At 40.8% G+C, this 22,495-nt stretch overlaps 1 protein-coding gene across 1 annotated transcript in view; it reads right to left on the minus strand.

Moving 5' to 3' along the window:
• EPB41L4B (erythrocyte membrane protein band 4.1 like 4B) overlaps positions 1 to 22,495 on the minus strand; it is a 305,664-nt gene that overhangs the window by 122,283 nt on the left and 160,886 nt on the right. Inside the window, 3 exon segments of the mRNA XM_075063387.1 lie at positions 13,894 to 13,969; positions 19,672 to 19,697; positions 22,444 to 22,474. Coding sequence (XP_074919488.1) covers positions 13,894 to 13,969; positions 19,672 to 19,697; positions 22,444 to 22,474 — 133 coding nt within the window.

Here is a 22,495-nt window from a genome sequence, read left to right on the forward strand (position 1 = left end):
GATGTGAAATCCTGCATTTAACATGGTGGTCTACTCTTCACAAAAGAACCGTAAACTTCTATCCTTCTTCAGGGTCAAAAGTGACTGTCAGATATTCAAACTCACCCTCATGGCTGGTTCCCTGTGTCCATTTGCAGGATAGGACAATAATCACAACCCGCCTTTACCCCCATATGAGGTTCTGTGGGAGTTCTTCATGAGACTGGTGAGTCAGAGAACAACTAGGGCTGCAGCTTCTGACCTAGTGAACTGGCCTTACATATGACAGACTTGGAATTACCCAATCCAAAATCTCAAACCTGAGGAATCCAGATTACCCATTCCACGTCACCTACAGTGTTTCATTTAAAGGCATTTGAAGTCTTAATATTACATTTCCAACACACATCAAGGCAAAACTTCTAGGAGTACAGACCGTGAACTCCACCTCTCCATAGTTTGGTGTGCTCTAGCATAGGTACCTCACTGGGTTTTCTCTGTTCTTCATGGTCTTTATTTTAACCCAGAGAATTGAAACATCATCCTTCTCTACTCTTCTGCTCAATGACTTCGCCGCTTTCCTTTCCCTCTCTCTCTTGGATATATCTTGCCTGTTTGAACTGATATTGCAGTTATGTTTTTTCCCCAGCAACGTAATGTCAACCAAAACAAAGTTTTGATTACATAAGACCTCTAGTTTTTCCACCTAGTTGTTTGTATGAGTAAACTTCCATATTTTCTCGTATTTCTCTTTTGACTTTCCTAGTATGCCAAAATTCCACCTTAATTTTAATGTCTTAAAAGATATTTTTGCTACCCTACATCCTTTCCTCATATTGCATCTTTCTTTGATGCTCTGCCTATGTACCTTTCTGCAACTTTTCCCTTTGCTGTAACACTCCACCTGTTCTCCTACTTTAGTGTCTCCCTGACAAGCCCTACTATCTTTCTACATAATAGATTACTTGAACATTGAGAAAAGAAGTAGTGCAATACTGCCCACACTCTAAAGGAGAAAGACTAATGCTTCATTCTAAATCAGTCCATTGCCGACTCCTGGGCCACCAGCTGACCCTCATTATTCTACTAGCTGCTTTTTCCATGAAGCTGGTAGAAGTCTAAAATTCAGATACGTAGCCCTTGACCTCAAACTATTTTAATCTTACCAAAAAAGGGAGCATACAAACAAAGTAGTAGGACAGATGATACAATACACATTTTTCAACTTCTTCGCCCCCTTTCATTTACCCTATTTCCATTGCTACTTCTAAAGCCTAGCACTGTATCAAGCATTACTTATAACATGTGGCTTATTCAATTAAAACTTTTACATTTTCCTGCCATCCAGCCCTCCCCCTTCACTGTCTTATCACTTCACATCATTGCCTCCATCCTCACACAGAGCAAACCTTAGCTTCTGACCTGTCTTTCCATCCCATCCTCCCAGCAATCATCTCCATTCAACCGGGAAATTCTCCCACCTTCTTTCTGAGGATTTCACAACAATGGCCTTAGTCACTATCACAGAGATGGACTGTGAAGGCTCCCTTTCACCCATGCTGTCTGCTGCAGTCTAGGTGCTTCCCAGGGGCCTAAAGCAGTAATTGGGAGGTGATTAGTGGGCCTCTGCCTCCATGTGGTTTTGAGGACTCTGGTAATCCAGTGTCTCAGAGCAGTTCCCTGTGTTCTGCTCTAGCGGTGAGGGAAAGGATGCATGGACTACTCTGGCCATGGGAATGCTAGTACATTCAGTGGGTCTAGGTTATCACGCCCCCCCTTCCCCCCCACAGGTGGATGGTGATTTAGAAATAAAGGCTTCTAGATTGAGGAGTGATATTTTGTTTGACTTTCAACAAATGTCACACCTGTATCCATTTATGTGAGAGCGTTCCCTCCGAACTAAGCACTGTAACCTCTTCATATTTAAAAAGGCTTAGCATTTCAAATGCGTGTCTACACCACCCCCTCCATCCTCCCATCCAAAGCCTGCAAAATGCCTTATTTCGCGATTTGCTTGCTGATGTCTTTCTACAGCATCAGGTCTACACAGTATTCTTTGAACTGAATGTGCTGGGAATCCCCTGCCACCCACCTAGCTCTATTAGGAGATATCTCACCTATCACTTTGTCACAATAATACCTTTCAAAACTCAAGAAGAGTTTTAACCGTGCTCCCTAAGGAAAGTCAGTGCTGGTATAAGCATACCTGTTTGATTGTTTGAGGAGTAGGTTTTCAAAAAAGCACTAACGGGAGTTAGGCATAAATGGGAATCAGTGGGTCATGGGGCTTAACTTTCACTTGTGTCTTAAATCTCCCTCTTAACCTTCGAGGTCCATGTGGTTCTTTACAACAGGTCATTTCACCCAGGGTTGGGCATGTAAAGGGAGTTGCTGTATGACCCTGTAGGCTCTCATGAGATATATATGATAAGAGTGGACATCAAATTGTGTCCTAACATAATGGAATCTCCCCCTGGGTTGTGAAAGAGAGATCTTTAAATGATTCACCTTTATTTCCTATTCAAGTGCTGCGACATTTCTGTCATTTAGAAATTTTAATTTTCTTTACTGTATTTGGTTAAAACCAACCCTAACACATACAGTAAAATCACTTGTGGTCATTTTCTCTGTTAACACATTAAAAAATTTCAATTTTCAATCTTCTCATGTTCTCCCAAAATTTCATGAAAAGCTCAAAACCCTTAATTTTAGTAAAGGTTTGTAACTTGCTTTAACCCTGTAAAGCACCCAATACGTGCAAAGTATTACTATAGGCTGTAAAGCTCAGAATGTGACACTAAGTGTGCACGAGAATAGCTATAAGGCAAACAAGCATTTATGATTTCTTTGTGGATAGGAATGAGGAGAGAGTGAACCTGGTTTGTGAAAATACTGGCTAAGTACCACATCTGGTACATGGGCTGGAGCAGATTATCTGGAAAGGGCTTTACTGCATGCAAACAATATAACAAAAGGGATGGTCATAGAGCAGATGGGAGATAAATAGGTGTGGAATCTGACACCTAGCATGGGAATAACGGACATGCTCTAGGGAGAAAGAAAGTGCATCACAAGGCCTACATGCTCTGTGGTGTGGTGTAGATGAAGGTATGAAAACTCCACCATATGTATCCATACTAGGAAAATTAGGAAATCATATTGCAAGTGTGAAGCAACTGAAGATGGTCCAGAGGAGCCCATTTCATTCCTAAAGACACTTCTAGAGGGTGAATGACTAAGTGGACTTTAACTAGGAATACCTTTCTAGAACCATACATAGGAATGATTAGCTCTTCCGATGAGCTACTCTAAACTCTCAAGTTTAAAACCAGAATGAAGATGTGCTGCAATTATTGTTGAGTCACTGTAAGGTTTGATCATGTGTTTCTAAATCCAGGATCATAAAAGGGTTGGGAATCCTCTCTCAGAGGCATAAGGAACCAGGGGGGCAAAAACCTAAAGGCCCTACAGGGAAATCCAAGACACAGTCAAGCGAAGGTTGAAGTTTATATTATAACTGGGTTAGACCAGCATTTCCTACTGCCAGCTGTATTCAACGGCTGCTCCTTTCAGTTCTTCAGGGGGACATGACTGAGCAACAAAACATTTTGTGGGCAAAAATGTGGCTTTTAAATATAATCACTTTTTTTTCACCACTCTTCAAATTACTTAAACTTTTTTTAGCAAGTGACAAATTTTTAAAAAGTGCTCCTTTTCTGGACTTTTCTTCTACTAATTCAAAAATTAGCTTTAAAATAAAAATAAAAATGGGGAGATTTTTTAGAACAGTAGCTCAAAGCTTCAGACTCTAACAAATAGGAAAAACAAAATGCAAAAAATACAGAAAACAGAATGTACAAAGTATGGCAAGGTCAAAAAAGCCTAACAAATTTGGGAACGAAAACATGGTTGACAAGGCCAATGTAATTTTGAGACTGTTTCTGAATGATCTCTTGGTAGGATTATCACCTTAACCTTCTTTCTTTAAAAGGTAAGGGGGTCCTTCTAATCTCTCGGTGAATAAATTATTCTGTGAAGTGGTTCTTCAACAGTGGTCCACAGAATAATCCTTGGTGGTCTGCAAAGTGCTTGCAGGTCACATGTTGCTTGGGAGAACCATTATTAGTGAGACTTCTGCCTTTGAGAGGAAGGATTTTGAGTCTATTGAGACAACTCAAACAGCAAATCACTAAGGGAAGATAAGCTGTCACCACAAAGTGTGCTGCAGGGAGCAGCAGGTTGCTCAGAGTTGAGAGAACTAATGTACTTCAAACACAACAAAAGGAAAGGATGTGCAGCTGGTCAGATAGCTAGGAGAGCAGAAGCATTCTCCATATGTCGTCTCTCCAAGTGCGATCCTCTGAAGTCCTTTAGAACAGTGGTTCTTAACCTTGGGTCCATGCACCCCCCTGGGGGTGCGAGATGCCCTTTCTGAGGGTGCAAGACATGCCAGATTTTTTTTTAGAAGGTAAATCATCAAAAACACAAACTAAGCACAGGCACATAAGTACAACTACTTTGTTTCATCAAACCTACGTATTTATTAACATTATACATTTTTTTAATGATTACTGTAATATACAAACAAAAATATATCTAGGTTTAAAGAACTGACTTACTTCAGCGATTTTTTATAAGGGGTGTGAGAACATATTTTGAGAACCAAAGGGATGCAGGCTGCAGTAAAGGTTAAGAATCACTGCTTTAGAACATAGTCAACTTGATTTTGATCAGTGGGAACATGTAACACAGATTTGAAAAAAAGACACTCTCACTCTCTCTCAAACAATGCAATGCTGCAAGGTGCTGAGTATCTTCAAATGCTACTAACTCCAAAGGGTTGAATTAACAGTGTATTTTTAATTATAAAGAATTTACCAGATCTCTGAATTGGGATGGAGAAAAAAAATCTGAAGAGAATTACATACTGTAAATTAATATAAAAGTTTGTTAATGCAGCTCTATTTACATTTTCTATGTACTAGTATTTATTCAGTGATAAGTATGCTAGGTGTTTTCAGGCAGGTATGATGAGATCTTTGCCCTGAAGAGCTTAAAAACCACATTCAGAAATATCCCAGGGCTAGCTGTTAAGGAACAATTTGCTTTATTTGAAAGAACTATCAAGGGTCAGACTTCAAAAACTGGATTGTAAAGGTGTGCCAGTAACTGATACGGGATTTGGCCTGCAGAACCTTTATTACAGGGGATGAGCCATGTGAAGGAAGGAACCCAACTTGACTCTCAGAACCCAGGTTAGGTTTTTTTTGTTTTTTTTGGGGGGGGGGCGCGGGGGGAGTAGGATGTCGGGGGCAGGGCACTGAGGGGGGCGGGAGGGGGAGAACAGGTCAGGTAGAAAGAAAAACTTAGCACACATGATATGGAATTCTTTCAGAAACATTCAGTATGGAAGCCCACAATGTCCATCACTTTTCAGAATACAATGGCCCTTGAGAGAACAATGGGAGCTGCTGGGCTCTGAGCTCTTTTGAAAACCTGGCTCCTTGCAACTGTTGTCTCTCAGAATTTGACTACTTTTCAATGTATCTCTAGGGATGGGAATGCAACAAACAATATACACTGATGGAGAGGTATATTTGTTCTATCCCTTTCCTTGACCCTGTGTCTATCTTCTCTATTTAAACTGTAAACTTGGTCGCTAAAGGGACAGGGACTATGTGTTTCTATGTTTGTACAGTGGCATAATGGGCCCCCTCTCCTTCTTGGTTGGCCCCTAGGTACTACCATTATAATCACGAAAAATAAAAATGGAGTTGTATTTTTCAGGTGCAGCCATTTCACTCTTAAAACAGAAATAAATGTGATGCAAACATGCTATTTACACAAAAGAACTTCTGAGTTCCAGCAATCCCAAGCTGTCATCCTTATGATGTTGAACAAGTGCAGTGAACACATGGGCAAGTTCCTACATCTAACCAGTAAAGCTAGCTCAGGTTAACCTCTCAAAGTGAGGTTCTTTGGTTGCTATTGTTTTATGGCAGAAGCAAGTATTCCAGCATGTCCTGGCCTTTGAAGAATCCTCACAGACACTTACCAAAAAAAGGGGGGGGGGGGATGAGCAATTTTCTGTTTCCTGGCTAACGGTCAAGCACTAGTGGTGCTGCAGCTATAGCAGTAACCCATAAATATTGCTCTCCTCAGCTCCCCACTTTATAAAGCAAAAGGAAAACACACTACTTTGCACTGTTCTTGGAGCCTGATCCAAAGCCCATCAACGTAGTCTTCCATGGACTTTGAATTAGGTCCTCAATAAGTCTGTGCTGCAGTGGTCTTTATTCAAGCCAGGTGATTGCTGGGGAAATAGCACTGACCTGGCTTCCTGCTGGATCAAGGACATGAAACTTCTGAAGAACTCTTATTTAAAAACGAAAAAACAAAAAAAACTCCCCACAAAACCCTCCCCAAAAAACAAAAAGAAATGCAGAGTGAAGTCAGCCTGTCTCTTCCCACTGCTGGAAAACTCTCCCATACACCCTTATTATGTTTTTCTACCCCACTTGGGACTCCATATGCTGAAAATCAAGTCATATGAGCATCTTCATTTTTCCTGTCTCAGTCAGCTTACTTCTTGGCACCAGTGGTTACATTTACTGAATTATTTGCAAGCTCTTATACTACTATTTCTACAAGATGGAAGAGAGCTCTTCAGGTGCACTGGTTTAGGATCTGAAAGACAAAAGACATGTTACAACTTACCTGTCATACTAGATGCTCCACCTGATTCTATAGCCTTTGAGCAAGCCATCCTTGAACTTGATAAGTCTGCATTTCGGCCCACTGATACATGTTTTGGCAGAACTCAATTATTTCTGTCAGAGTGAACACCCCACACTGACAGCTGTGCAATTGCATTACATGATATAGTCCTTACATTTTTAGTCTGTACTTCAGCTGCCAAAGTGATTCATGATTAAGTAATTGAAAAGAGAAAACCCACAGGTTAAGTAATCCATAGTAAGAAGGATTAATTCAAAAGGATGCCACCTTCCCCAATACTAGAACCTGTTTCTACAGCCCAGTCTCATGCTGCAATGATGCTGATGCTGCAATGGGCCTCAAACCTGGCCCAAGTCACAGACCTGGCATTACAATACCTCCTGGAGTCCCTGGTGTAGGAGGCATGTCCGTGCAAGAGGGAGACTGGAATTTTTTTTTTTTTATCTAGTAATTGCTGCATTACAAAATAGGCTGCACTGAATTGTGCTGGGATTGAACTGGTCAGATATCCCTCAGTACTGGGGGAGATGGGGAAGGGAGGAGTACAGAAAGATGGCATAAAGACACCTTAGCCCCAGTCCCTCTTGAAAGCACCAACTGGTGCTCCAGCACATCTGAGAATCTCTCCACTATATACTAGAACACGAACCAATGTAATTTTGGGTTCCTGGTGTGATGTCTATTCATCAAATAGCATCTCTAATCTGCAGAAAAGACAGTTTTGTCACCATTTGTGATCATGCAATTTCCAATTCTTGAAAGAGACAAGGTAGGTGAGGTAATATATTTTATTGGACCAACTTCAGTTAGTGGACAAAACAAGCTAACTCTTCTTCAGATCTTACTGGGATATGAGAGAGAGAAGGTATTTTAATGGACCAACTTGGACCTGAAGAAGAGTTTAGTGAAGCTCGGAAGCTTGTCTCTTCCACCAGTGGAAATTGGTCCAATAAAACATAATACTTCACCTACCTTGTCTCTCTCATTTCCTAGGACCTACATAGCTACAACATTTCTAATTCTTGTGGAATCAGTAGAGGATAAGTCTTCAAAAAGTTTTTCTAAAAAGTACTTACAACTAATACAAAGGAAATTACAATTTTTTAAATTAAACTTTTAAAAATCAGGATGAAGAACATTTTCAGAAATTAAACATACAGTACATGGGCATCCTGGAAAACTTGCTTTGTTAGCTTTCAATAGGTGGTGGCATCTGTTTATTTAGGACAACTGGAAAGATTTCAAAAGTAACTTTTGTAAATATAGAATTTTTGTGTATTTTACTATTTGGAATAAAACTGAGAACTACTTTAAATAAATAACCAGTGGCATTCTCATGGGAAATCCTGGCAGGAAACCTATACAACATGACATAAAAACATTTATTTCAATAGATAATGGACCTAAATTATTTTATGAAATGTAATGGAAAACTATGATATCAAAAGACGTTTCCTACAGTGGACTGCAAATAGGATCCGGTCTGAAATTCTCACAGTCAGAGATTTTCAAAAGTAATTTTTAAACTAAAGGAGTTACCTTTAGCAGTCAGATTCACCAAACATTTTCAGAAGACTAAGCAATAGAATTTTGCTTTGAAACATGAAAGTTTCTGCCTTGCTAAGAAGTGAAAGTGGTGAGTTGCATTCCGAGCATTCAAAGGTTGGTATCACTGATTTATTAGCTAACCATACCTTCTAAGTAGTAGGGGTGCCTATTTTAGAAAAAACAAACCCCAAAGTGAACTTTAAATTAAAATACATATTCAAAAGGTAGAGTCTCTTCCTAGTTCACTGCAGTGGCAGAAGTCAGAGCAGCATCATTGGAGAGGAAGGTTAAATGCAAAATGTCAGACTTTGGGCTTATCTTCACTACAGGGATAAGTCAACCTAAGTTATGCTACTCCAGCTATGTGAATAACGTAACTGGAGTTAACGTAGCTTAGGTCGACTTACCCCAGTATCTTCACGGTGCTGAATCGATGGGAGATGCTCTCCAGTCAACTTCCCTTACTCCTTTAGGAGAGCTGGAGTACTGAGGTCGAACAGAGAGGGCTCTGCTGTCGATTTTGCAGGTCTAGACCTGCTAAATCGATCCCTACTGCATCAATTGCAGCAGCGTCAATCTCTCTGTACTGGAGACAATACTTTACCTTTTTAGTCCTCCCCAAAGGAAACAACTGTGGATGGAGTAAAGGGGAGCAGGAGATGACCTGCTCCTATTGCTTGCAATACCAACCCTCCTTACCCCTGAATCTCACTGCTGTTATAGGTATTCAGGACCACTGAGTAGTGAGGGGTGGGCATGCCATTAAAAAAAGTAGCTAAGAGTATCTGAGGTGCTTCTAAAGAGAAGGCATAAGATAAGTGCTTTCCCATTTGGTACCAGGCATGAAAATTGCTATATACAAATAATCATAAAGGGCAAAATTCACCCTTACGCAGAGATCTAGCACAAAGCTTATGAACCACTTAAATCTTCAACATAGGGCTAACGTGGCACTTTAAGGGGAGATCTTTTGCTCTAAATGTCTTCAGCTCCCTATACAACAACAAATACTGCACAGAAAAGCAATACTGAGTATAAACAATATTTATAGAAATCAAATGAAGTTCCGTAACAAAATCATTAATCATGAAGTGATGAATACTCAGCTGAAGACTATACATATTATATTGACACTTTCACATTGCAGTGCACTGTACATTCAAGTATTTCCATTGGATTCCAATGAAAATCTTTGGCTTGATTTATCACTGGGTTACTCCAATATTACACCATTGTAGCAACAGCGTGACCCGAGTGTAAAACTGGAGTAACACAGTGGCGTATCATTCCCCTAACTTCCCCAAGAATTGCATTACTCTTTTAAAAAGATAAATAATAATATATCCAAAACAAAATCAGAAGCTTGAGAATGTTTATTTGTACTTAGCACATACAAGGAAGATCAAAACAAATATTAATGATAGCATTTGTAAACAAATATACTTTACAAAGTTATATACTATCAAATTTGCTCTGAAAAAATGCAGGGTTATCCCTATTTACAAATGGATGTTTATTAAAATCAAGTTAAAAAAACTACCAGTTTAAGATATCCCAAATATAAAGATATTACCTATTCCAGCAAACTTCAAAAGATCAATTGTAATGCCAAATTAATAAGAAAATATGAATAAATATGGCACTACGACTTTCTGAGTAAAATATAGGCAAGTGATCAAAATACCAGTCACGCCTATGTAAGGGCCTGAGTTTGTAAAGTGTACATCCAACTTCGCAGAAGTCTAACATTTTTTTTATTTAATCAGGACCCCCATTTCTCCTTCCCTCAAGTACTACATTGATTACAAGCTACCTGTTGAATCACCCTCTTGGAGAAAAATTTTCACAAGGTAGTTTTATGTTTCCTCATGGTTTACATTCACAATTTCATTTAAAAACAAAAAACAAACAAAAAACAAACAACAAAAAAATAACAAAAAAAGACAGCAGCACCCATTATTAAGGCATTTTTTTTTTTGTTTAAACATTCCTTGTGTTCATAGCAGCAAATACTACCTTTAGGCATAGTATGCAATTTCTCACTGGTTTAATTAGTAAATCTGAGTAGTACTAGAGTAATCTATTAAGTTTAAAATTAGAGTGTTTTCCCTATATTTGTGTTTAAAGTTATATAAAACACCTGTAATTTTATTTTGTGGGGGGAAAAAAAACTTTGATTATGTCAACAGGATCCCTTTATCACTGGACATTTAAGACATTTTTAATTACAAAAGTGAGTTTTGATTCTGTTTTTCATTTGTTTCACATCTCCTGTTCTTGTATCAGTTAAGAAACTAAATTTCTGATCCTTTATTTTTCATTGGGTTCATAAATTAAACAAGCTGATAAAATAATTAGATGTGGTGTGTAATATTTTAAAGAAACATGCCCAGAGTCACACAAAAATATGATAAATTTAACAATTTACAAAAATATCAGAACTTGAGCCACAGTGAACTCTGAACAGTTTTCACAAAACTTATCAGATTTTTACAAAAATATTGAAAATATTTCTTTCAAGATTGTCTAGGAACACTAACTAAACAACAAGATGGCCCTACAGATTAAGAAACACACTTTTTACACAATATACTTTTAACATGATGCAAAGACAGACAATGCTTATGGAATGTAATGATCATCTAAGATGACAGGTGAAATTAGGATGACCCAGTTTCTCAAAGTGTTGTCATGAGTTTATCTTGGTACACCATACTTTGGATTCCTCCTAAATTCTTCTGGTTCTGATCCTGGATATAATGTAAACTGCGGTCATCTCCACTTGTGGTTGGTTTCCAATATGGTCTGTCATCATGATAGGGTGGCCTGTACCATTTGCACAGTTATTGGTTAGTGAGAGGTGGAAGTAAATTTTACAATTATGAATGACATACAGTAATATGAGTTTATCAGATAGGCTCTAAAATGTACATGAAAAATGATGGAAAGTGAACAGCCATGGAAGGGAGTGGTGGATAGAACTGTGGGCTTGATGTAAAGTCCACTGAAGCCACTAGGAGTCTTTCCATTGCCTTCAATGTGCTTTGCATTAGATCATGTGCACAGCACTTTTAGAATCTTTTCTTTCAAATGTTAAAAATAAAAATAATCATGCTTGAAAGCCACTGAATTTCCAGGGGAAAAGATTTAACTGCAGCAAGGCTAAGTGGCTTTGCCAAATGAGCAATAAATACAGAATCATGCAAAAAAGTTGAGCTAATGGAAGTACTATTTCCCAAAGGCTTAAAAATTAAAAACACAGTAACATTAATGAAGCAATCAATCATCCACCCATAAATACTGCCATTTGCTCAACTCTGACACATCCACCTTGTTAAACCCAACAAAACTTCTAGTTCCTGCAGCTAGAATACAAGTTTGTGTACAAATATACTCTGAACCCTGTAAAACCACTAGGAAGAAAAATACGTTTTCCCTAGCATACTGGTATAGATAACTACTACCATCACCAACCTTTGACAAGCTTCCTGAAGGTACTATGTACCAAATCACCATAAATCATTTCAAGAAGCAGTTGTTTTAAGCAAGATGATGAAAAGAGAATACAAATAATTGCATAATGCCAGATATACTTCTATATTAAAAAAGTTGCCATTTTTTTTGAAACATTATTTCTTTGTATGATACCAAAGTAGGCTGAAAACAGTGAATCTAAAATTGAAAGCCAAGTTTTTATTTTACTTGAAGGGAACGTCAATAATAAATCTAAAAATTACAAATGACCACTAACCTCAGTTAGGTCTTGGAAGAAAATTCAATCCTACAAGATTTTAATTGAGTAACAGCAGAACAGTTTTACTGAGGAGCTTTTATGGAGATAAGTGACTCTGCATCTTCTTATTTTGGAGTTTACATTATTTACAAAACTGAACAAAACGACCTCCCCTTTTCTCTTGTCCCATCTCAAACCCAATTCTGCAACCCCAGCTGTGGGAGTTATATGAAACCAGGGCTTGATCCTGCCAGGGGCTGAGCACTCTGGCACAAACCCTACCCAAGCTCTTAAACACATGCTCTTAACTTTTATCACATGAGTAGTCCCGTTCACTTCAATAAGACTACTCACATGCTTCAAATGAAAGCATGTGTTTAAATGCTTTGCTGGATTGGGGCCAGACTGCTCAGGACCTTTCAGGACTCATCTGACAGAGGGTCTTCAGGATTGGTCTGTTACGTATCTCTTGCAGACTTAGCTTTGCAAAAGCCATTTTTCATATTTTCCTGTAGCTCTTTGCAATGACCTTAATTTTCACCAAGGAAAAAAAAAGTTCTCTTACAAACTTTTTAACACACTGCTCTGCTAATCTCAACATTACTCTGCCTAAAGGAAAATATCAGAATTAATAGACTGATATCATAAATGGAAATTCCTTTTAGAAAAAACCCTTAAACGGTTACAAAATCTCTGTAGAGGCAGCTATTCCCTGGTAACAGGAAACTGGAGATTTTAGAGCTCATTCTGTGTTGATTTTAACAGGAGAGATTTTAAACAGTAATTTTATGTCATTTTCATTACATATTTTAAAGTTGTTTTTTTTTCATACATGTAGTTTTGTTTTTACCTTAACATTTATTTTATTACCAGACTCTCTAGGAATTTTGAGATGGAGATAAATAATCTGCAGATCCACCTGAGAAATACTGAGTCTTCCATCTCTGTGCCCTTTCCCTGCTTCTTCAGTCCTATAATCTCAGACCAGACTATCCCTTCTTCCATTTTACAGCCTACCCTCACCGCTAGTGCTCACCTACACTCAGCACCAAACTCCACCTACCCTGTGACGGCATTATCTTATCTAAGAATACTAAGATGAAGAGCAGGAAGAGGGGAGAGATGAGCACAGCAATATTACACACACACGATGGTGCAAGCTATATACGCCTGAAAGTCCTGGACACTGTCTGGCAATAAAATAATACAAGTCAAAAAGAGTTATATTTACCTAGGAAAAAAGCACATAAAACATACAGATTTCAGTTTAGACTGAGTTTCTTGCAATCTTGTTTTCACTTAATTCTTGTCTGATAACACTAAAATTTAAGTCTTTATGTAGTAAGATCAGCCATATTCATAGCTATAGAGATACTGAATTTTCAAGTGGTAGTTTTAAAATGTTCTTTTTATGTGATTTTTTAAAAATCTACCAATCTATTAATATAATGTTCAATAGGAAAGCACTATAATTTTCCATTAAAGTTTTTGGAATACAGGAAAATGATTGCTGTATATTACGAATCTGTACATTGTTGATTTAAGCCCACTCAAAAAGGACATGCTCCACTGTCTTCTGAGATGAATTTTACTTTGATTAGCATTTAATTTTACTAAAAACATTAAGCACCTCATTGCCAGATACACAACCTACAGAAATTAATTCAAAAGGAAAATTTAATCCTAAAATTTTGTTTTGAATAATAAATTAAAAATAAATCTAAGCAAACTATCAACTTCCTTCTAATAACTTTAATAGACTTAGAATATGTCAAATCAAAAACTAACGTGATTAACATACATCATTTCATAGTCTCATCACAGTTCTAATCCAACAGGTTATTTAAAATACAGAAGAAATAAATGATTCCTCCCATACAATGAAGAGAGCTTACCTTACGTTCACAGGAGTATGAGGGTGCCAGTGTGGTGGACCAGGATGTATATTAGGGTGATACTGTGACTGGAAGTAAAATATTAGCTTTGATTATATCATTGTATCACTTCTTGATCAGATTGCATTTATTAATTTTCTATGGAGCTCTTTTTGAAGTGAAGAGTTGTCCTTAATTACATCATTCTCATGTTACAATTGCCTGCATTGTTACTGCAATTTCATACTTTCACTACCAGTCGTACCAAAAAATGATTAAAGACCTGCCTGATAAATATACCAACTATCACAACTGCAGCTGTTGACAGACGTGAGCATGAACTACCACCATAGAACCTACAGCTATGTCTACACTTGGAGCTAGGGGTGTAATTCAAGCTCTGGTGTTAAAAATAATGCAGCAGCTATGTTAGCACAGGCAGTGGCACAAGCTAGCAGTCCAGAGTAGGTAGCCACAGGGTTCAAGTGGGTTTGTACTCAACATGGTTAGCCCATGTCACCATTCGCTTCTGCCCACGCTACACAACTATTTTTAGTGTGCTGGTTAATTACAATATGTCTACACAAGCTGAGACTCACAGCGCCCAGTTTCAAGTGTAGACATAATCCCGGGGACGTTGTTATGCGCAGAACAGCTCTCTACAGTGTAGTCTGTCATAGTTTGAAGATAGTAGTCAACCAGGGATATCAGCACCATCTAGGGATTTGAAAGGCAAGATTCAGTCTCTCTCCCATGTTGCTCAACATGTGCATAGAGCAGAGGTGGGCAAACTGCAGCCCACGGGGGCTTTGGATCCGGCCCGTGACGCTGCCGGCCCCATGTCCGGGGGGGTGAGGGGGGCGCACGCAAAGGGCTCCATGCATTGCCCTTATCTCCAAGCATCGCCCCCCGCAGCTCCCATTGGCCAGGAAGGGGGAACTGCAGCCAATGGGCGCTTTGGGGGAGGTACCTGGAGGCACGGCAAGGGCAATGCACAAAGAGCCCTCTGCCTCCCCTCCCCTAGGGGCCTCAGCACTTCCAGAAGTGGCATGGGGCTGGGGACAGGGCAGGCAGGGAGACTGCCCTGGCCCCAGTGGTGCCGCTGCCACCCCGGAGATGCCGGAGACCGAACCCCTCCTGGACCGCACCCTCAACCCCCTGACCTGAGCCCCCTCGTATACCCTGCACCCCTCCTGCACCCCAACCCCCTGCCCTGAGATCCCTGCCATACCCCGTACCCCTCCTGAACCCCAACCCCTGCCTTGAGCCCACTCATACACCCCGAACCCTTCCTCTACCCCAATCCCTTGCCCTGAACCCCCTTCCTGCACACCGCTCTCCCTCCTTCACCCCAATCCCCTGCCCCAGCCCTGCATACAAATTTCTCCACCCAGATGTGGCCTTCGGCCCAAAAAGTTTGCTCACCCCTGGCATAGGGCCTTTAGGTTAAATGATCTTCAAGCCCGGAGCTTTACGAAGCACTAGCATGAGCTTGGTTACAGCTGAATGAAAATGAGGAAATGTTTTTGCTGTTCCTTTTGGAAAGATATCACAACCCACATTTTTGCTCTGTTGCATAATTTCAGCCTGTTTGCTTGGGAAATGGGTGAAAAGTCATTTTTACTCGGAGGGAGAGAAGGGTTATTACAGCAGTAAGGTCCAGAAGGACAACACCATTCCCTATGACCATTAAGTCCTGATGAGACAATGACAGTGGACCAAAATCACTATGGAGGTTTTAAAATTTGTTAATTGAAAAATACATTATGATTAGTTTCTCATACACGCATTCACTGTGGATGAAAATGCAACTTGCTCCCTCAGCAGCACTGAATGCTGCTGTGAAGTATATGAAACAAAGGTGAAATCCTTACTTCCACTCCAGCCCTTTTCCCTAGTTAGGAGGGAAGGAATGGCATAAAGGGGCTGTAAAAGCCCCCAACCCAGCCACGGCAAGATTCCCCCAGTGTAAACACCATGGCAGATGATTGTAAGAATGTCTGCTGGGGACACCTCCTAACAAGCCCTGGCATAGGTGGTGTATTGGGGATGGGACCACACGATGCAACGCTGCAAAGATTCTGGGTGGTGCTGCAGGCCATAAGGTAAGTCCAACCTGATCTCCTTCTTTGAGAAGGTGACAGATTACTTAGACAAAGGAAATGTGGTAGATCTAATTTACCTCGATTTCAGTAAGGCATTTGACATGGTTCCACATGGGGAATGCACCGCTAACGCATTGCTTTTTTTCAGCCATTCCATTTTTGCGGCATCATAGACTCCTGCTATCACCAATACCCCAGGTCCTTTCGTGGGGCTCTGTTGCTTCCACTGATGGTCCCCACTGTATATTCTAAAAATTCTTATTATTAATCCTGTAATGAACCTTGCACTTTTCACTATATATTTGAGTCCTATTCTTACTCAGTTTACAGTGTCAGATCTTCTGTTTTGTATCCCGTCCTTCTCTTGTTAGCAATACCCCAGCTTTTGTGTCATCTGCCTTATTCGCACATTCCCGCTGTTTTGTGCAAGGTCCGTAATACAATTAAATAAGTTTGTCCCAAAACCACCTGAGGACTCCACTGTAACCTGCTTTCGCAGCCTAGACAGTGTCGCCCTTCAGTCGACCGCTGGAGTTCCCCGTTTTAACGATTCTTATCACTTTACAACCTTTTTTATTCGATATCCCATCTTTTTCCAATTTATCGTTCCAATGCGATATGGGCTGTAAAAAAGCAAAGCGGTTTTAGGGTGCATTTAGGAGAGGATTTCCAAGCAATAAGAGGTGTTAGTACCGTTATATAAGGCGTTGGTGAGATCCCACCTGGAATTGTGTTGCAGTTCGGTGTCCCATGTTTAAGAAGGATGAATTCCAAACTGGAACAGGTTCAGAGACGAGGCTTACTAGGATGATCCGAGGAATGGAAACTGCCTTATGAAAGGAAACTCAAGAGCTCGCTTGTTTAGCCTGGCCAAAAGAAGGCTCCGGTGGGATATGCTGCTCTATATAATATATCAGGGGGATTAACGTTAGGAGGGAAGATGAATTATTTAAGCTTTAGTACTAATGTAGGCACAAGGACAATGGGTACAAACTGGATATTAGGAAGTTTAGACTTGAAATTAGATGAAGGTTTCTAAAACATTAGGGGAGTTGAAGTTCTGGAACAGCCTTCCCAGGAAGTAGTGGGGGCAAAAGTACTTATCGCTTTTAAGACTAAGCTTGATAAGTATATGGAGGGGATGATATGATGGGATAGTTTAATTTGGCAATTGATCTTGGATTATCAGCAGATAAGTCTGCTCAAATGGTCTGTGAGGGATGTTGGATGGATGGGGATCTGAGTTACTGCAGAGGAATTCTCTCCTGGCGTGCTGGCTGGTGAGTTCTTGCCAACATGCTCAGGTTTAGCTGATCGCCATATTTGGGTCGGGAAGGAATTTTCCTCCAGGGCGATTGGCAGGGGCCTGGAGGTTTTTAAAATCGCCTTCCTCTGCAGCATGGGGCATGGGTCACTTGCTGGTGGATTCTCATTGCAGCTGAGGTCTTTCAAACCACAATTTTGAGACTTCAATAACTCAGTCATGGGTTGGGTTGTGCTATAAAAGTGGTATGGGTAGGGGTTCTGTGGTCTGCTTTGTGCAGGAGGTCAGGACTAGAGTGATCATATTGGTCCCTTTGGACCTCACGAGTCTATGAGGAGGTTTGCCATAACTTAAGACAGGCCCTCTAAGGGCTGTCTACATGTTTAAGGTACCCTTCCAGTCCCCAGAGCTGCCCACAATCAGGAGGGAGCAAGTTTTGTCTCCCCACCCGTGCTGCCCAGTTAATAGAGACGGAACAAAGTCTTCACCACAAGGCTAATGAAACGAACAAATCAAACGAACAGGGAAAGGAAAGGGATGACGAGAGGAGAAAATGAGTCATCTTAATTATAGGAGCATAACTATTACAATTAACGTAATAAAAACTACAGTCAATATTCAGTCCAGCAAGTGTTACTCTTACCTGGTAGTTTGTGGGACTTCAGGATTATTTTTTGCCACTAATAAATAAGAAGAAAAAAAATAGGCTTTTCTGTAAATTAAAAAACTTGACACAAATAAGAAAACATGATTAATTTTCCTTGAATTAGCAGCAGAGAATCCTGGGCACCTTATAGACTAACAGACGTTTTGGAGCGTGAGCTTTCGTGGGTGAATACCCACTTCGTCAGACGCAGGTAGTGGAAATTTCCAGGGGCAGGATATATATGTGCTAGCAAGCAAGCTAGGATAACGAGGTTAGTTCAATCAGGGAGGATGAGGCCCTGTTCTAGCAGTTGAGGTGTGAAAACCAAGGAGGAGAAACTGGTTCTGTAATTGGCAAGCCATTCACAGTCTTTGTTTAGTCCAGAGCTGATGTGTCAAAATTGCAAATGAACTGAAGCTCAGCAGTTTCTCTTTGAAGTCTGGTCCTGAAGTTTTTTGCTGCAGGATAGCCACCTTAAGGTCTGCTATAGTGTGGCCAGGGAGGTTGAAGTGCTCTCCTACAGGTTTTTGTATATTGCCATTCCTGATATCTGATTTGTGTCCATTTATCCTTTTCCATAGTGAGACTGTCCAGTTTGGCCGATGTACATAGCAGAGGGGCATTGCTGGCATATGATGGCGTATGGATTACATTGGTGGACGTGCAGGTGAATGAACCAGTGATGGTTCATGGCTGAAAAAGACTATAGCTGTCCTGAACTGGTGTCGCTGGTCTACAATGGGGCAAATTTGGCACTGTAAGGTTTGTTGCCGTGATGGGGATGTAGTACCCCTAACCTAGATTTTTAGGCCAGCAATATCGTCAATCTATCCAACTACACACGCTCAGCCCAGAAGAAAAGTCTGTCTATCTCGGGGACTCTCTTTCTGCCCTGCCACCCCCACCAACATGATACAGTTCTGTGGCGATCTGGAAGCCTACTTTCGCCGTCTGCGACTCAAAGAATACTTCCAGGACAACACTGAACAGTGCACTGATACACAGGTACCTCCCACCAACAGCACAAGAAGAAGAACTCCACATGGACTCCTCCTGAGGGTCGAAATGACAGTCTGGACCTATACATTGAATGCTTCCGCCGACGTGCACAGGCAGAAATCGTGGAAAAACAACACTGCTTGCCTCATAACCTAAGTCGTGCAGAACGCAATGCCATCCACAGCCTCAGAAACCACCTGACATTATCATCAAAGAGGCTGATAAAGGAGGTGCTGTTGTCATCATGAACAGGTCTGACTACCAAAAGGAGGCCGCCAGACAACTCTCCATACCAAATTCTACAGGCCACTTCCCTCAGATCCCACTGAGGAATAACACTAAGAAACTGCACCATCTACTCAGGACACTCCCTACACTAACACCAGAACAAATCAGCATACCCTTAGAGCCCCGACCAGGGTTATTCTATCTACTACCAAGATCCACAAACCCGGAAATCCTGGACGCCCCATCATCTCGGGCATTGGCACTCTCACTGAAGGACTGTCTGGATATGTGGACCCTCTACTCAGACCCTATGCCACCAGCACTCCCAGCTATCTCCGTGACACCACTGATTTCCTGAGGAAACTACAATGCATTGGTCACCTCCCAAAAAACACCATCCTAGCCACCATGGATGTAGAGGCTCTCTACACAAACATCCCACACACAGATGGAATACAAGCTGTCAGGAACAGTATCCCTGATGATGCCACAGCACAACTGGCTGCTGAGCTCTGTGCCTTTATACTCACACACAACTATTTCAAGTTTGATGACAATATATATCTCCAGATCAGTGGCACTGCTATGGGCACCCGCATGGCCCCACAATACGCCAATATTTTTATGGCTGACCTGGAACAACGCTTCCTCAGCTCTCGTCCACTCACGCCCCTTCTCTACCTACGCTACATTGATGACATCTTCATCATCTGGACCCATGGGAAGGAGACTCTGGAAAAATTCCACCACGATTTCAACAACTTCCACCCCACCATCAACCTCAGCCTGGACCAATCTACACAGGAGGTCCACTTTCTAGACACCACGGTGCAAATAAGTGATGGTCACATTAACACCACCCTATATCGAAAACCTACCGACCGCTATACGCCTACCTTCATGCCTCCAGCTTCCATCCCGGGCACATCACACGATCCATTGTCTACAGCCAAGCACTGAGGTACAACCGCATCTGCTCTAACCCCTCAGACAGAGACCAACACCTACAAAATCTCCACCAAGCATTCTCAAAACTACAATACCCGCACGAGGAAATTAGGAAACAGATCAACAGAGCCAGACGTGTACCCAGAAGCCTCCTACTACTGCAAGACAAACCCAAGAAAGAAACCAACAGGACTCCACTGGCCATCACATACAGCCCCCAGCTAAAACCCCTCCAATGCATCATCAGGGATCTACAACCCATCCTGGACAATGATCCCACACTTTCACAGGTCTTGGGTGGCAGGCCAATCCTTGCCCACAGACAACCTGCCAACCTGAAACGTATTCTCACCAGCAACTGCACACCGTACCATAGTAACTCTAGCTCAGGAACCAATCCATGCAACAAACCTCGATGCCAACTCTGCCCACATATCTACACCAGCGACACCATCACAGGACCTAACCAGATCAGCCATACCATCACTGGTTCATTCACCTGCACGTCCACCAATGTAATATACGCCATCATATGCCAGCAATGCCCCTCTGCTATGTACATCGGCCAAACTGGACAGTCACTACGGAAAAGGATAAATGGACACAAATCAGATATCAGGAATGGCAATATACAAAAACCTGTAGGAGAGCACTTCAACCTCCTGGCCACACTATAGCAGACCTTCCCCTGGAAATTTCCACTACCTGCGTCTGACGAAGTGGGTATTCATCCATGAAAGCTCACGCTCCAAAACGTCTGTTAGTCTATAAGGTGCCACAGGATCCTCTGCTGCTTTTACAGATCCAGACTAATACGGCTACCCCTCTGATACTTCCTTGAATTAGTTTACTATGTAGGTGAACAAGACTGAGAACCTGATCCTTCAACTGCCTACTCAAAGGAAAAGTTCTGTGCCTGTGTGGAGTCCCTCTAAGTCTAAAGAGGATATAGAGAAGCACAGACATCAGCCCTCATGCAGCCCGTTGCAGGATTGAGGCCTAAACTTCTCAGGAATATTAGAAACATGTTGGTACCAGGACAAATCTGTCTTTTCGGGACTTTTGCTAACAATAATGAAAACATTAACCCATCAGTCCTTCAAAATTCTGTAACGTAGCAGTCCATTTTAATAGTAGTAAGAGAACCACGAGTGAATTAAGAGATCCTTCCATAGTACATTTCCCCCAAAACAACAAAATGAAAATGATAGCTAAATAAACATCATTTCAGCCTCCTCGCCCCCTGGTATACTGTCTTGTACCTTTTATGACTACTAGAGACACCAACTTCCCAGATCCTGCATTATGCAAGAACATAATTTTATACAGAAGAGTATTCCCATTGACTTCAATGGAATTACCCACATATTTGCAAGAGCAAAGCCTTAAATAATAGTATGAAAATGTCAAATATTCCAGAGTACCAAAAAAGTTTGCCGAAAGTGTTAATTTTCTGAATTATATTTCTTCAAGCTTGTAAGAATGCTTGTCCTCATTTAGTTCACAGCAAATTTGAACTTTTTAAAAATACATTTTTAATTTAATCAAGTGCAAAAAAAGTGTGAAAAATTTCTAACTGGAGGAAACCAACATTTTCCTTCCCATTTCTGAGACTGATAAAACAAACATGGCCAATTAAACTAAAAAATAACCCAAACCCACCATCCATTCCCTGGCTATCAAAGTAAGAAGTGGCAGCTCAAAGGCTAATTATTAAAAAGTTAAAAGCACCTGCAATTAGGGATTCATAAAGCAAGTACCTTCTTCACCATAACTCTACTGTTGCTACTGACACATTTCAATTAAAAAAAAAAGGTGGTGGGGGGCCATGAAACACAACTGTATAGCATAAATTAAGAGCTAGAAAAGTTCGTGTGGTTCCATGTACTCCTGATTTCACATGATTATGAAGTGATGATGAGTAGGTTACCACGTGAAAATGCTAATTTAACAACACCTCTAACACAGTGCTCTGTTTTTAGAGAGGAATAACAAAGATTATACCCAATGTTACAAATTCAAAAGCATTAGTAGTTTGTTCAGCAAAGGTCTGCTTGTACTACAGTGAACATTAAGGGGCAAAGAAAAGACTCGTTATTTTAACTTACAAAGCAGCAACTGATAGTATTAGATGCTCAACATAATGACAACAAAATCAGAAAGAAAATAAGCTCAATTTTTCTCCTACTTTCAAAGGATAGAAATCCACTCAGACAAAAAGAAAAGCAAACAGTTTCATACTTAGCCCCTGATCTCACACTGTGGTCAGCTAGTGCAGGTGCAGGACGCGGTGCTAGCCAACCCTGATGCAGGAACAGGGCCTTAGGACTCATTGCCAAACCACAGGAATGAACATGCAGTGAGAATCTGGATACACTTACCACAGTTGTGCTGCCTTCACAGGATTGTTTGCTTAAAAAAAAAAAAAAAAAA

Source organism: Chelonoidis abingdonii, chromosome 2 (assembly GCF_003597395.2).
Source record: "Chelonoidis abingdonii isolate Lonesome George chromosome 2, CheloAbing_2.0, whole genome shotgun sequence".
Lineage (NCBI taxonomy): Eukaryota > Metazoa > Chordata > Testudines > Testudinidae > Chelonoidis > Chelonoidis abingdonii.